Here is a 15,050-nt window from a genome sequence, read left to right as displayed (position 1 = left end):
TGTGCAGCTGGTATAACACAAGGGAATGCCCCCAGTTCACTGTATGCTGGGTAACAAATTACGTAATGAATTGGTTGTGAAAGTGTGATTGTTTTGGCAGATGGTATTATGCTGTTCTCAGACAAAGTAAATATTTGATAAAACTGAAATTGTTCTTTTTAGAACATTTAATTTTGGTCCCGTGAACAAAACAAATGTATTAGAACAGTTTATATGTCGACGACATATACAGCTAAAAACACAATCAATTCATATCGTTCATTTATATGTGTAAGCCAAGCCCCCGCTTAGGTTAACCTCGTTAAAATTTGTCATTTGTCACTATGATAAAGAAAACACCAATTTAACTGTGCCATCTCAATTCGTTAAATGTCATGAACCTATAATGAACAATACCAGCTGAAACTGTATATACCTTTGCATGTGGGAAGTTGCTTTTGATACAATAAAACGAATTAGAATTGGGGATCGTACGTCACCACGATGTACGTCAGTACTCCTTGGTAAGGTGAGGAGGAATCTTTACCGCATACAAGTACATATCTAGTCCATGGTGTCCATCTCCAGCTGCTTGTCATATCGGATATGTGCCCATTAACATGCCTGTATGACATAGCACACAGATGGTTGACAGTGTACTATATAGTGTGTATATAGATAACCTGCACTATACAGTTTTTCTCGACCGACCAGCAGTTCTAGTTTATCACCTAAAGAACACGGGAGGTGACGAGCTAACTATTTACATTTTTCTCGCTCAACGCATGACGCGTATTATCAGGAAGGTCGTCACAAATGTGACATTGAATTACAATATAAAACATCCACTGACATTAGATGTGTATGGATCCACTGATTTCAATGGGACATAACAAGAAGAAGTAGTGTGTGCAACTTCCCAGACAGGCGAACGGTAAGCACTGGGATGTGAATTTTGTACTTGATACACCGCCATGATGTCAGAGTTGGACATTTCGTGTCTCCAGCTGGATAGTTTATAATTTAGTTTGGTAATTTAGGTTCGTCTTTTTGCAACAAAAATTATGCTTTTACAAAGAATGGGCTTCTGGGATTGTTGCCTGCTCTAACGCCGGACCCTGCGTCGTTTCAACTGATGGTAGGAGGCTTCATACACTCATCAGTTGTTTCTCGATCAGTTCCCTATTGATGTGTTTTCAACACAACTTTCACAAACACACGCAGTTAACACTAACTGTCATTACATCGACATACATTTGATTTTGTATTACAGTAAACATGTCCATTTTCTTTAATCATTACCTTCAGCAAGCCGGAAACTTTCGCTGCTCTGGCTGATAAAGTTTCCCAGTGAATTGTTAATCGGTTTTTGCTTTAATATTCACACCCATTTAATACCAACAATAAGTTTACAATTATTACAAAGAGATCATTTTCAATCTTCGTTCGTCGGACTATCTTACATATATCACTGATATGTCCGGGGCGGTGGGGTAGCCCAATGGTTAAAGCGTCCGCTCGTCACGCTGAGGATATGGGGTTCGATTCCATCGATAATCGATTCTGCAGGTGCTGGCGGAGGATATGGGATTCGAGGTCTACCACTATGTTGATGGTAATCGGTACTGTTTTGACGTAATAAAGATGTTGCAAACGGAAGATCGTTCTGAATGGAGCTGGGTATGCATTGTCAACAACCTGAGCACTCTGGACAGCATTCTTTCCTCATAATCATCATGACTGTCATATCGATGTCATGGTTGTCAGCTTGACATGTTGGGTCAGCTTGACATGTGGGGTCAGCTTGACCTGTGGGTCAGCTTGACATGTGGGGTCAGCTTGACATGTGGGGTCATGTGTAAACCATAGATACCCCGCATGTTGCTGTTTACAGGAACCACTGACAACTTCCCTTCCGCGGCGTTGCGTATCTGCGAATCTCTTAGTTTGTACCTCATTTAGAACATATGGCGTTTCGTTTGCTGATCTTTCGCGTCTTACAACAAACCATGTTCAGCACAAATTCTAAGAAACAAGCTTGCGTTTTTATAACTCCCGTTAGTTGCGAACTTTAGATACAAACCTAAAACCATGAAAACATAATCAGACTGAGACAAACTGAGATCAGCACAAATAGATAAGTCCACTTAATACGGGTAACGGATGTGTTAATAATGACCAGCATGCTTGAAAAAAAAAGACTATTGCAGATCACCAATGTGGAACAAAGAGATCAGCATATTTACCCTTCATTCACTTGATCGGTCAATTTATTTGTATTACATAAATGCACAATTAACACTGCTAATCGCGTTGATATGTTGCGTTCTGTTTAGAGGAAACATTACTTTGCAGTGCTTAAGACATCTCCTTTACCCTGTTAGATAAGAGATGAAGAAGAACGGCACGAGTGTCAACGTCATGGCTGAATCTGGAGGAAATGGATGTTTCAACAACATCCTCTGGTTCACTGCTGTGTTTAGTGTGACGTCACTGCTGCTGGAGTCAGTCAAGTCTTACACCGTGTCTCAGATCACAGCCCTGGAAAAGCAGTTTGGGCTCAGCAGTACAAGAAGTGGCCTCCTCCTAAGCTGCAACGAAATCGGTTATCTTTCAGCTATTTTCTTCTTCAGCCATTTTGGGGGGAAGCGCTTTATACCTAGGATCCTGTCCTGCGCAGTGGCCGTGTATGGCATTTCTAGTCTAATGTCAGGTCTGTTACACTTCATGAATCCTGTATCGCTGCCTGGTGAAGAGGACGTATTCTCCAATTATTCCTCTCAACAAAGTGCCAGGCTGTGCCAGGATTCCGTTCATGAACATGAGAGATGTTCAGCCACGAAGGACCAAGCGACTGACAACGGACGTTGGGTGTACAATGTGCTTGCCGTGCTTATGGTGCTACAAGGAGTGGGTAAATCCCCACGGTTTTCCCTGGGTTTACCGTACGTTGACAATAATTCCCGTGACAAACAGCAGTCAAGCTTACTAACAGGTAAGTTATGAAGTCTTACATTGGCTGAGAAGAAGCTAAGGAACTAGGAGAGAACACGATGAAACCTTTGTTTCATGATGTAAACCAGAAGTTTATGGTTTGTTATAAAGACATTCGGATTGTTCAAAGAAAACGGCGTTATGCCATAATGTAAACCTTCGTTGTTCGATATGTCATAACAAGGAACAGGAGTCCCATTTTCAGCCGAGATCTTGATATTTTAGACAAAGATATTATTTAAGTGTAATTTGTATAAACCACTCGAGCTATATAATAATGCATATCATAGTTTGCTATCAGACCAAATCGAATTCAGTGAATTGGCAAACTTGAGATTCGTGCAACTGAAACAAGATGTGTGCACCTTCAACAACTAACGAAGGAACAAACAGTATTTTGCCGGCGGATATGCAGATAAATATACATGAGTGATCATATACAAAATATGATATCTGACAATTACTGACAATCAGATACACTGTATATCGATAGCAGTAAGTAAACGTATTTTGTAGAATATTTATCCATTTTTCTGTTGTAAACGTTACACATCAAACATGCAACTATAGTCCTAAAGAAATGCACACCACTATTGTTTTTGATATTGGAAAACAATTATATATCTGGAATAACAACAGAGAGAAAGTAAAAACATTGTGGATAATGGTTCTCGGATGAACCAAGCTTCTTTTCACCAAGTTAAGGTTACAGGGTTAAGGTCACCTACAGCCACTGTTGTATAGGTATGCAGACAATCCATAGATCAACAGCATGAGTATCAATCTACGCAATTGGGATACGATGACATGTGGCAACCAAGTCAGTGAGTCTGACCACCCGATCCCATTAGTCACCTCTTACGGCAAGCATGGGTGCTGAAGATTAATTCAAGGGATCTTCAAGGGTCCGAAGACTATATAATCCCCGTACAGGCAATGATGGCCCGTTTGGCTTGCAGTGCTAATACCTGCTGTGGGAGAGGCTGTGGATGTCGTAGTCGCTGTCGTAACCATATATCTATCTCCTAACAAATGTTCTGTTGTCAAATGTGGCGATCTAGAGGGCCAAACTATATTGTTGTATAGGTATGCAGCCATTTACTCTGCTCCTGTGCTGTGCTGTGCAGTGCTGCTCCAAGCTTGAACGACATTTCACATTTCATCCCTTTCGCGTTTCCATTCTTGGGGGAGTAACCGAAGTTGTAATTGTAGACAAAACAGAGCTAGTAGATGAAATAGCGCTTATAGAGGAAGTAGATCTTGCAGATGCAGATGCATGGAAGTAGTACGTGAAAAGAAATTGGTGCAGTAGAGGAAAGAGGGAATGGAAATTACATGTGTAGACAACGCTTGCGTGCTATGGAAGTAGTGCATTTTGAGGAACTTTTGAGTGTAGAGGTGAGGTGAAATTGGGTTTAACGTCGTGCTTGAGAATATTTCGCTCATATGACGATGAGTGTAGAGGAAGGGGGGGCTGTATAAGAAGTTTGGCATGCAGACAAAGTTGTACTATAGAGGAAGTTATGCGTTTACAAGACTCTGTGCGTTTTAAAGTAGGTGTATCTGTAGGAACTGGTTCATCCAATATACTGATTGCATTGTTTTTTGCATCCATGGTCTTGCAGGTATCATTATGACTATGGCGTTCCTTGGACCAGCTGTTGCACTCGGTCTTGGTGGATGGTTCAGCAATTTTCCTCTTAATCTTAACGGTGGGTTTTGTGCTGATAGTAATAATGAGCAGAACAGTTACTCAAAACAACTCCACCTGCCTTCACAAGAACGTCTTACAAGAAATAATACACTCTACACACAAATTCGCAGAAAACAATAATGCATCAAATACAAATGCGCATGCAGCATTTTTTTAAAGTGAACAATTATTAAGATTTCCGTTTCAACTACATTTGAAAAATAGGTAACGTAGTCTCGAAAATCATGGTTCACAAACACGGAGATTTCAATAAAAATATATAGCAATACACAACCAAATTAAAACTTTCAATGAAGCCCACGATAAAATCGTGTGCATTATATTACAAAAAAATGTGAAACATACTGCTATCATCCAGAATGCAATGCAGACAATGAAATCATATAAAAGTCAAGCATGGCGTTCCATGACCCCAAAAGTTGATGTCAATAACTAGTGTGACGATCCAGTACTCGTGCAACGGATTGTCCAGAATTAAGCCTTCAGCATTAAACTGCTGATCTGTGAGTCGTGGCATACTTGCTTTGTTATCAAACGTGTAAGTTTGATGCGTTGCCATGTTAACATTGTCTGTGTGCCTGCATTCCAATGCAAGTGCGAACGCTGAGGTTATCAGGTGACACACTGTACGTGATTGGTGTTTTTCATGCTTTTGTTATGTGTTATGATTAAATGTATCGCGTCGGTGGTAAAGACCACCTGCAAAGAGCCTATTCATGTCAATACTCTCTCTCTCTCTCTCACACAGACACACACACACACACACACAGACAGACACACACACACACACAGACACACACACACACACACGCACACATTTCCATATTTACTGGGTATAGCATGTTTGTATTTCAAGACACACAGTTAGATAAAAGTAGTCCGCAGTGGATCGGTGCATGGTGGATCGGGTATCTGGTGCTTGGAAGTGCAGCTCTCTTCCTTGCTGTACCATTAGGCTGCTTTCCAAGGCACATAAAGAAGCCGACAGTCAAAGACACGACCAAGTCACTGAAAGATGATGTATTGGGTAAGTGTACATTTCCTGGGATACGAGTCGTTCTAGACATCACGGTATGTAATATGCTTGTAATTACTCATCCACATCAATTTACTTGCTTGTGTATACAGGGGTGATATGTGTTGATAAAATGGAAATGACGCGAAAACAGAACTGAAGGACACATTGGTTATGTGGCATATCTTTTCCCAGTATAAACTCCTTATGATGCATGGGTGTTTCAAGCCTTTTAGTTCCATTCAATCATCCTACAACTTCAAATACTGGCACATGATTACATGTTGTAATAATGCCGCTCACCTATGTTCTTTCCACACCAGTCAGTCACTTACTGATTGCATTTGAACGCCATCCAATTTCTCATGCTCCAATTATTATACTAATGTCTTATTTGTTTTGCACCCGCAGACATGCCAAGGGCGGTATTACGAATATTAAAAAATCCAGTAGTCGACTGTCTCCTCTTTGGAAGCGCCAGTGGCTTGTTCTTTGTTGGTGGTTATTTAAGCTTTGCTCCAAAATACATCGCGAACCAATTTGCTACGACAGCAGCTGAGGCGAACTTCATACTGAGTAAGTAGCGATCTCTACATTCAAACGACGTATACGTTTTGTAGTCAGATATATAGGGTGCGGGACAGTGTAGTGAAACAACAGAGATTACCCTACCTCTCGATGATAATCGCACATCATCCCAGATTGTGAGTGACTCTTATCTGTAAGCTCACTGCGGGTCAAGGTAGAGTCTTCTGAGCCTGTCTGGGGATAGTCCATTTTGTTTCCGGTGATTTATTTACTGTTGTGGAAAGAGATTATTAAAAGCGATAATATGATTGTTTTGAAGTTTCTCAACGCAATTCACAGCTTTATGTCACAACGTGTTGAAGGTATTCTAGAGCTGTTGTGGGCGGTTGTGGGCACCCTTCTTGGAGGCATAGTCACCAGCCGACTCCGGCTTACCAGCATTGGATGTACAAAGCTCACGACCATAGTGGTATCAATTGGAACTGTCCTCTATTCTCTAACGTTGGTCTTAGGGTGTGACAGCCAGAACATCAAAGGGTTAGGTGACAGCGGGTGAGTGACAATTATTACGAGACAATCTTGTTTTGAAATTAATCCTTATTTAGGATGTTATTGTAGAAGATGACCACGATCAACAACTGGACAATCTTATGAGTAAGGTAAGCAACATCTCCTTATTCAAAGAGAAAACTTATTATCGCCTGGGGAAGACCCTATCAATGACTGACGTTGACATTGCCCATATATTTCAGCTACTCCATGGTCAACAATACGTCTTGCAACTGTGATGCAACTGAGTTCATGCCTCTGTGTGGAGTTGACAACGTGACGTATATCAATCCCTGTATGGCAGGATGCCAGTCTCAAAATGGCACAGTACGTAGCACACTCCTTGTATGTCAGGATGTCGGAAAGGCACTGTGGGTGTTTCACTTTTTGTTTGGAGGGATTTCAATCCCAGGAGGGATCTGTGAGCACCTCACTCCCCTTCAATATGAGATAGGATATCTAAAAGATCCTCTTGTAGTAATATAATACCATTTTTGCATTTTTTAATGTAGTCTTGTTGTACCATGTTTTCTGGATGTATGTCGTTTGCAAAATCTCTGTTGAGATTTAAAAGTGACTTTTTACATAATATTACAAGGCATCTGTACGTTGTGTCCACAGATTGTTCCTTATTAATACTCAAATTGCGCCTGATAATCTCCCAGTGTGACATATCTTATCAGCTTCTTTGTGAGTACACTTAAGGCACAGTCAGAGTCCTGTGGTGTTTCTTTCATCAATGTTTCAACATCGTGTTTGTATTGTATTGTATAATACGATGTTTCAGACATACACAGGATGCAGCGAGATTCCTGGTAACGAGGGCACAATGGGCAGGTGCCCGACAGATTGTCCCTACCTGTATCCCTACATCACTGTTGACCTGGTGTCCGGCCTGGCGGCGACATTTGGCTTAGTCCCTGTCATGATGACAATAATGAAGTAGGTGCTGAAAACATTTTCATAAATATGCAAATATGTAATATTTTGGAACGTAAGCAGCTTGCTGCGGTATTAACATAATATAGGTTTATGTGAAAATATATATGTCAATAAAATAAGGTTTCTCTTTTATCAATGTCTTGGATTGGCCAATATGATAAGGGGACATTCAATCAACATCTAGACTATTTGATGCCATGGGTTGGGACTGAAGCAGAATACTACAGTACAAAATTGTAGAGAAATTCCAACTACTTAATGGAAAAACCATAAAAGCTATAAAAGTACAGGGCTCACATATAGAAATTGTAGGCTACAGGAAGTACTGTGGTTTATGAAAAGGAACAATATAGATGTATGAAAGATTTTCTACAAACAATCCGTCCCTTGTGCCATTCCTATATATCAATACATGATACCAAGCTTTCGCGAAGAGGCAAGTCGGTTACTCTCCTGACAAAATACACGGTCACAAATGGTACAAGCCAAACTAGAGAACTACATGGAGCGTCATTTTTGTCACTGAAGTGACACAGTTGGAAATGTCCTTTACATGTCTATTAACGTTTGAAAGTTTTACTAAACCCCTAAATACTGGAACCCTATTCAAACAACCTTTTTGCATGATGTTCTTTAACGTGCATCCACCACTGAAAATTTTTGGGAGCTGAATATTGCTTGTTGTTAGGGAACGCTGACTGTTGAAACGTTGAAGTCATATCTCTTGTCGTTTTCATGAGTGGTGGTTTCTATTATGAATCTATAGGCAGTTCTGTATAGATATTAGTCTATCATCAAGTATATATAGAATGATATATTACGCATGAATATTGTCTTATAAATAATAACTTTTGATATGACACATCTCGATGTTTCCTAGATTGGAAAGGATAAAGAAACGGATACGCTTAAATACCGACTTGAGTTCCATCAGTATTTTGTGAAACTTCTCATTTTGATGCCTCATTGATCCCTTAAAATGTTTGAAATCTTAGCTGTGGTCATTTAGTCGAAGACAAACTCGCTCGGTTTTTTTGCGATTCGTAACATTAACATTATAATTCCAAGGACAAGCATTTAATGAAGGTCATATGACAGGTCACGGTGAAACATGTAATTTAAGTGAGAAATTAGTTTAGTTGTATAGAGCTGAACAAGTGCTGTATTTTTATGCCAAATACGGAGCACTATAATGATTTATGAACACATCCTGTTATGTCAAAGACAAATTATTGTTGTTTTGATTATTTTGACTTATAATTTGATTATTTGTCAACTCCCTGAAAGAACAGTGCACCCAAGGGACAAATCCATGGCTGTCGCTATGTCATCTTTCCTGAATAGTTTCATCGGTAAGTGTAGGATATAACGCCCGCCGGCACATATCTGTTTTAACAACAATGTACATGAGACAGGCTTCAGAGATGCCATGTCTAGAAGCTACTTATCAGTTTCAGTATTAATTATAAGAATGACAGCTCCAAGTTATTACAAGTTTGAAGGTGAAGGAGCTGGGGCGTTTTTGCACCTTTCTATGACATCGAAAAGTTAAAAAACGTGTCATCTTACGACGACAAGTTACATTCGATATATAACATTATATTATTTACATTGAATAGATACTATTAACCAAATTATGACATCTTTAGTTTCAAATCTACATTGACAAATTGATGCTTGATACAATAGAAGGTTGGTTGGTTGGTTGGTTGGTTGGTTGGTTGGTTGTTTAATGCCACACTCAGCAATATTCCAGCCATATGGAGGCGGTCTATAAATAATCGAGTCTGGACCAGGCAATCCAGAGGTCAACATCATGAGCATCGATCTTCGCAGTTGGGAAACGATGACATGTGAACTCGCTTCTTACGACAAGCATGGGTTACTGGAGACAAATTCTTACCCGGATCTTCACGGGTCTGTGTGTAATGTTGTGTGTATATCCTGATGTTACTTATGATCATAAACTCTGTCAAAAAAGAAACGCAACCCCTGTATTTTAGAGATTTTGATCTGAAGTTTTAGGACGACACGGCATTTTATTATTTAAGACAGAAGTCTGAAATTTGGCAGAATAATAACCCAGATGGGCATGTTTAAAATTGTCATTTCAAAAGTCATCTCACAGACACCAGTTTGTCACCAGGGGGCGTCTTTCTCAGTATCTCGTATGAGCACCACGCGCTGCAATCACTGCACGGCATCTCCTTGGACAAGAACGGATAAGACGCCGGATTCTTTCCTGGGAATGGCTCTCCACTCCTCCTGCAGTGCAACGGCGAGCTGTTGCAGCGTCTGTGGCGGCGGCTGACGTTGACGTACGCGTCGATCAGAGTATCCACAGGTGTTCAATAGGGTTGAGGTCTGGTGATTTAGAGGGTCATGGCAAGACATTGACGTTGGAATTCTGCAGAAAGTTCATTGTTGCACGTGCAGTATGAGGCCGGGCGTTGTCCCGTTGAAAAATCTGTGTCTGTTGGTCAATAATCGGGAGAAGGTGAAGCTCTAACACGTGGTTGATGTAACGTTGGGCTGTCAGGTTCCTGGAACGATCACCAAGTCTGATTTCTGGTTGTATGAGATGGTTCCCCAAACCATGACGCTTTCTCCGCCAAATCTGTCCACCTGTCGGACGCAGATGGGCGCAAAACGTTATGACGTCTCCTATACAGACGCTGTCTTCCGTCGTGACGTTGCAAAGAAACGTGATTCATCAGAAAACCAGATTCGCCTCCAGTTTTGTAAAGTCCGTATCCTTACGTTGTTGCACCACCTGAGTCGTCGGCGTCGATGTAGGGGCGTAGTACAGGTCCAACAACTGGTCTACAGGCACGTAAACCCGCTTCTTTCAGACGGTTCCTAATCGTTTGAGCTGACACTCTCCTCAAACCTGGTATTTGTGTGGCAGTCACGGTTGGTAGGGCATGCCGATTACGCAGGTGATGGACCCGGATGTACCGATCTTGACGGTGGGTCGTGATTCTTGGCCTTCCACTTCTCGGGCGATCGTTGGTCAAATTGAAGTTGTTGTAGCGGCTCCAAAGTCGGGATATCGTTGTTTTGTGAACATTTAGGTGCCGTGCAACAGTTCCAAAACTTTCTCCGGCTTGAACACGACCAATGGCGATATTTCGGTTGGCAGCACTCATTCGTGGCATTTTAACACAGCTTTTCGGCGACAAATGAATGAATATAATACGGAAGCACATGGGCTTTTATACACCTCTACATTAACTGCCATTTTCATGATTTGCATGTGTTTTTTGTGCAGAAGTCACCATGAGGTCATTTCATGCGTTGTGACGGAATAAGCAATAAAATACACTTATGCGTACAAATGCAGTTGTTTGGATGGTAATCTTCATTAATTACGTGTATCATTTCAATACATTCGAATAAAATTTAGTTTGGAAGCAATAACTTCATTCAAACGAATTTTTCATATCTGAGGACAGGGGTTGCGTTTCTTTTTTGACAGAGTTAATATATACTTTCCTCTAGGTTTCCTTCCATCATCTATAGTGTATGGAAAGGTCATTGACACCACGTGCACTCTCTGGGAAACAACGTGTGGTGAGGTCGGAGCATGCGCACTGTATGATCTCCCTAGCCTACGGTATCGTATGAAAGGGATGGACACGGGACTTCAGTTGCTATCGTCAGTTGGCTTCTTTGCAGCTTTCCTTTTGCTCAAGTATGGTGTCGTTAAGGAGTATCCTGATTCAGAAGTACCACCAACACAGCCTGAAGCTGCTGAAGATATCGAGAAACATGATGTTCAGTCTACACAGTTTTAAATGTTCATTTCAGACAGAATCAAACTGGGCTTGCTTTTAGGATGATGTACATTAACCTAATACAAGTACACTACACCCTGGTTATAATGCCAGCGTTTGTCCAGGAGAAAATATGGCTCTATATCCAGAGAATATGGCATTATAACCAGGTAGGACAGTTAGAGGACCTGTGCAATCAAGAAGGTGATTGAGAAGATGTCTCCTGTAATTAACCTTGGATGACTAGATAATCCCAGCGCTGCAGGTGACTTGTTGTTGTAGGTGGCAGAAGTGTATTGCCACATGTGTTATCCTATCTGGCATTACATGACTGCTTTAAGCATTAATGAGTTTAGTCAATCAATTTGAGTCATGTCAATTAACCAATTATGGTATGTATACTACATGCTTCCAGTGTAATTGTCATTATAACCAGGGGAAAATGACTTTTGTTCCAAAACACATTGCAAATGCTAGTATATCCAGGATGGCATTATAAGCAGGGAGCACTGTAAATGGACCAGATACCAAATTCCGCTCCTGTATACTGTTATATAAGGATCAAACTATAATAATAAAATATAAGAGGTGTCAAAGTAGATGTGGTGCTTCAGATAACCGTCAGTTAAAGTGTGAGTCACCAGGAAAATTTTGACTCGATTCTATGTTTAGAAAGTCCAATGTGATGAAGATCTCAAAGGTTCGCCCAAGAAGGTGAATCATGCTTATGGTGTGTTTAAATGCCTTAGGTGTGTGATGGAATGTCACATTATATCAAAGTGCGACAATGAGACATTTCATAAAAGAATCATATTGTCGCTTTCATTAATTACTACATATTTTCATACAAGTTTCAAGAAAAGAAAAGAAATCCGTGAACCAGTCCGTAAAAGAACGAGGTGTGAAACTAATAGCAAACAACAAGAAACTATATGTAATTCACACATGCTTCCTAAAATTAAGTTTACAAAATGATGCAAAACACTACTGTACAATATTTACAGGTAATATATATACTCGGCGTCTTTAATGAAGGGTCAAGCTATTGGTAGCACAATTTCTTAAAAGTTGTAAAATCTTCGTGTTTTGTTTGAAATATATACAACTGAATGTCTTACAAAATGTCTTAACAGTATGGAAAACACTGGCCGTTGAAATTTCATTATTAGGTTCTTTCACTTACATTCTGTTACAAATGGCATTTTTTAATTCAAATTGACACTATAAAAATCCACTTCCACTTAATGTCAATGATTTGCACATGCAATTCGCTCTATCCATGGAAAGTGGAGGACAATACATATGCGTTGATAAATGTCATTGTCGTTCACTCTTGATGTACCTGTTTAAAATCGCAGCTTAAAATGAGACGTTTTAACTTGCTGAAAGGGGTCAGGCTATAGGCCTTTGGAATCTGGTCAAACTCAACGGCAGGTTGCTGTCCGCTTTAATGTGCGTCAGAGTGCTATTGGTAGACTGTGCAGAGATTTCAAGCCAATGGGTCCGTGGAATATGCAAGTTGACCTGGTCGCCCCAGGGTCACAACAGTCCGAGATGATAGGCACATGATTAACACTGCGTTACGTAACAGATTCCTTAACGCAACAGATCTTCAGACAAACCACTTCATTGATAACAATCAGTTCGGTCGGTTCAGTAGGGATAACTCCTACTGAACGTACTCTACCGAATGTGGTCTATGGTACTCTGATCGGAGAGCGTTATCGGGACGGGATTCTGGCTCCTATAGGAGTACCATTCCTACAAGCTATGCATGGCTTTTATGGTCGACCCTCTTTACTGAAAGACGACTACGCTTGGTCTCATAGAGCGAGGATTGTCATGGCAGCAGGGTGTAGAGCGGATGGAGTGGCCAGCATGCTCGCCAGACCTCAACCCAATTGAGCATGCCTGGGATGAACTCAGTCGAATGTGTTGTTGTGTATTTGTCCGTAGACTCATCCTTCCGGTACTACTCAGCGATAACATGAAGCCACATCGCTTGACATGTGTTTACTGGTCGCCATCTCACAACAGACAATTGCGCAGCTTCCGCTGCCAGACTTCCGGAATTCAAGCATTAAAATCTCCGGCGAGAAATGGTATTACAACACACGCCCCCAAACAAACCCTCTTCAATATGATATAGGATATCTAAAAGATCATCTTGTAGTAATATACTGAACCGCAAAAGAAACGTCACTTTTCAAAACCAAATGTACCTTTGTGTTAACATGTTTTTCCAACCGATTTGACAGTTATTACAACATCAGTGTGTTTTCTGATGAAAAAGCATATCAACCAAACGCACCTGAAAAGGCACACGTGGTAAAAGGAGCCGTATGACATCCGTGAAAATTAAAATGTACGTGCACATCGTGACAACCATACCAATGAAAGCGAGTCCCAAACTCGCCTGAAATCATTCTTGTGTTGATACAATCGCCATACCACAACTTACGAGAGATCAGAGGAACCATTGCACGATTGCAAGTTGGGCTGACTGCACTGCACGGAGAGTAGCCAATCATTTTAATGTTCATGTTAGGACAATCTACCGACTGCAGGAGCGGTATCAGGCTACTAACAGCATCCAAGTTGTATCATGTTTTCTGGGTGTATGTCGTTTGCAAAATCTAATAGTGACTTATCACTTAATATAAATAGACATCTGTACGTTTTGTCCAATTAATAAATGTGCACAGATTGTTATTAATTCTCAATTGGCGCCTCATTATCTCCCAGTGTGACATATCTTATCAGCTTTCTTTGTGTGTAGTGTGTTGTCACTCAAGACAGAGTCAAAGACTTGTGGTGTTTCTTTCACCAATGTTTCAACGTCGTATTTGTTTTGTATGATACGATATTTCAGACATACACAGGATGAAGCGAGATTCCTGGTGACGAGGGCACAGATTGTCCCTACCTGTATCCCCTCCATCACCGTTGACCTGGTGCCCGACCTGGCAACATTTGGCTTAGTCCCTGTTATGATGACAATAATGAAGTATGTGCTAACAACATTTCCCCAAATATGAAAATATCTAATATTTTAGAACGTGAGCAGCATATATATACTCTTCAAAAAAAGAAACGCAAAGGGATATTTTTTTAATTTTAAAGAGAAATATATGTAATAACCTCACAAGCTCATAGTATGTGATGTTACACGTGTTGAGGCACTGATTGTCAGGAAAGAATGACAATAACAGTTGTCCACTGTGAAAACATGAAAACATCGAATTTTTCGCCAAAACGCAATAAATGTGTTTGAGAGATCTCCATGTTCTGCACGTGCAACATGAGCAAAATCCCTATAAAAGTGACGGGTTTTCGGTTTCCATAGCTCAGTGTTAAGCCACCGACACGCAATACAGTCATGCCTAGACTGAATGAAGCACAACGCAACAACGCCATTGGTCGCTTGGAAGCAGGTGAATCTAGATCAGATGTTGCCAGAGCTGTGAATGTCCACCCAAGCACCATTACAAGGCTATGGAATCGTCACCAACAACATGGATCAACTCGTGACCGTCCCAGATCCGGCAGACCT

General features: G+C 40.8%; 1 protein-coding gene across 1 annotated transcript; it reads left to right on the top strand.

Moving 5' to 3' along the window:
* The first annotated feature begins 777 nt into the window (after positions 1–777).
* On the top strand, positions 778–12,093 carry LOC124255077 (solute carrier organic anion transporter family member 3A1-like). The gene is made up of 10 exons (XM_046688912.1): positions 778–913; positions 2,364–2,974; positions 4,599–4,685; positions 5,544–5,714; positions 6,114–6,278; positions 6,593–6,782; positions 6,983–7,106; positions 7,567–7,721; positions 9,009–9,073; positions 11,223–12,093. The coding sequence occupies exons 2-10, from the start codon at positions 2,371–2,373 to the stop codon at positions 11,516–11,518; spliced, it is 1,857 nt and encodes a 618-aa protein (XP_046544868.1). The 5' UTR covers positions 778–913; positions 2,364–2,370; the 3' UTR covers positions 11,519–12,093.
* Positions 12,094–15,050: the final 2,957 nt, after the last annotated feature.

The sequence above is a fragment of the Haliotis rubra genome, unplaced genomic scaffold (assembly GCF_003918875.1).
Source record: "Haliotis rubra isolate DU_JTF1 unplaced genomic scaffold, ASM391887v1 Scf591, whole genome shotgun sequence".
Lineage (NCBI taxonomy): Eukaryota > Metazoa > Mollusca > Gastropoda > Lepetellida > Haliotidae > Haliotis > Haliotis rubra.
Note: the sequence above shows the minus strand (reverse complement) of the source record. Positions and strands in the feature narration are given on the sequence as shown.

Bases quoted from the DNA above. Each gene is read 5' to 3' on its own strand.
- LOC124255077 (XM_046688912.1), top strand. From the start codon at position 2,371: ATGAAGAAGAACGGCACGAGTGTCAACGTCATGGCTGAATCTGGAGGA. The intron at 4,686-5,543 runs GTGGGTTTTGTG...TTGTATTTCAAG, and splicing joins TTTTCCTCTTAATCTTAACG to ACACACAGTTAGATAAAAGT. The intron at 7,107-7,566 runs GTACGTAGCACA...ACGATGTTTCAG, and splicing joins GCCAGTCTCAAAATGGCACA to ACATACACAGGATGCAGCGA.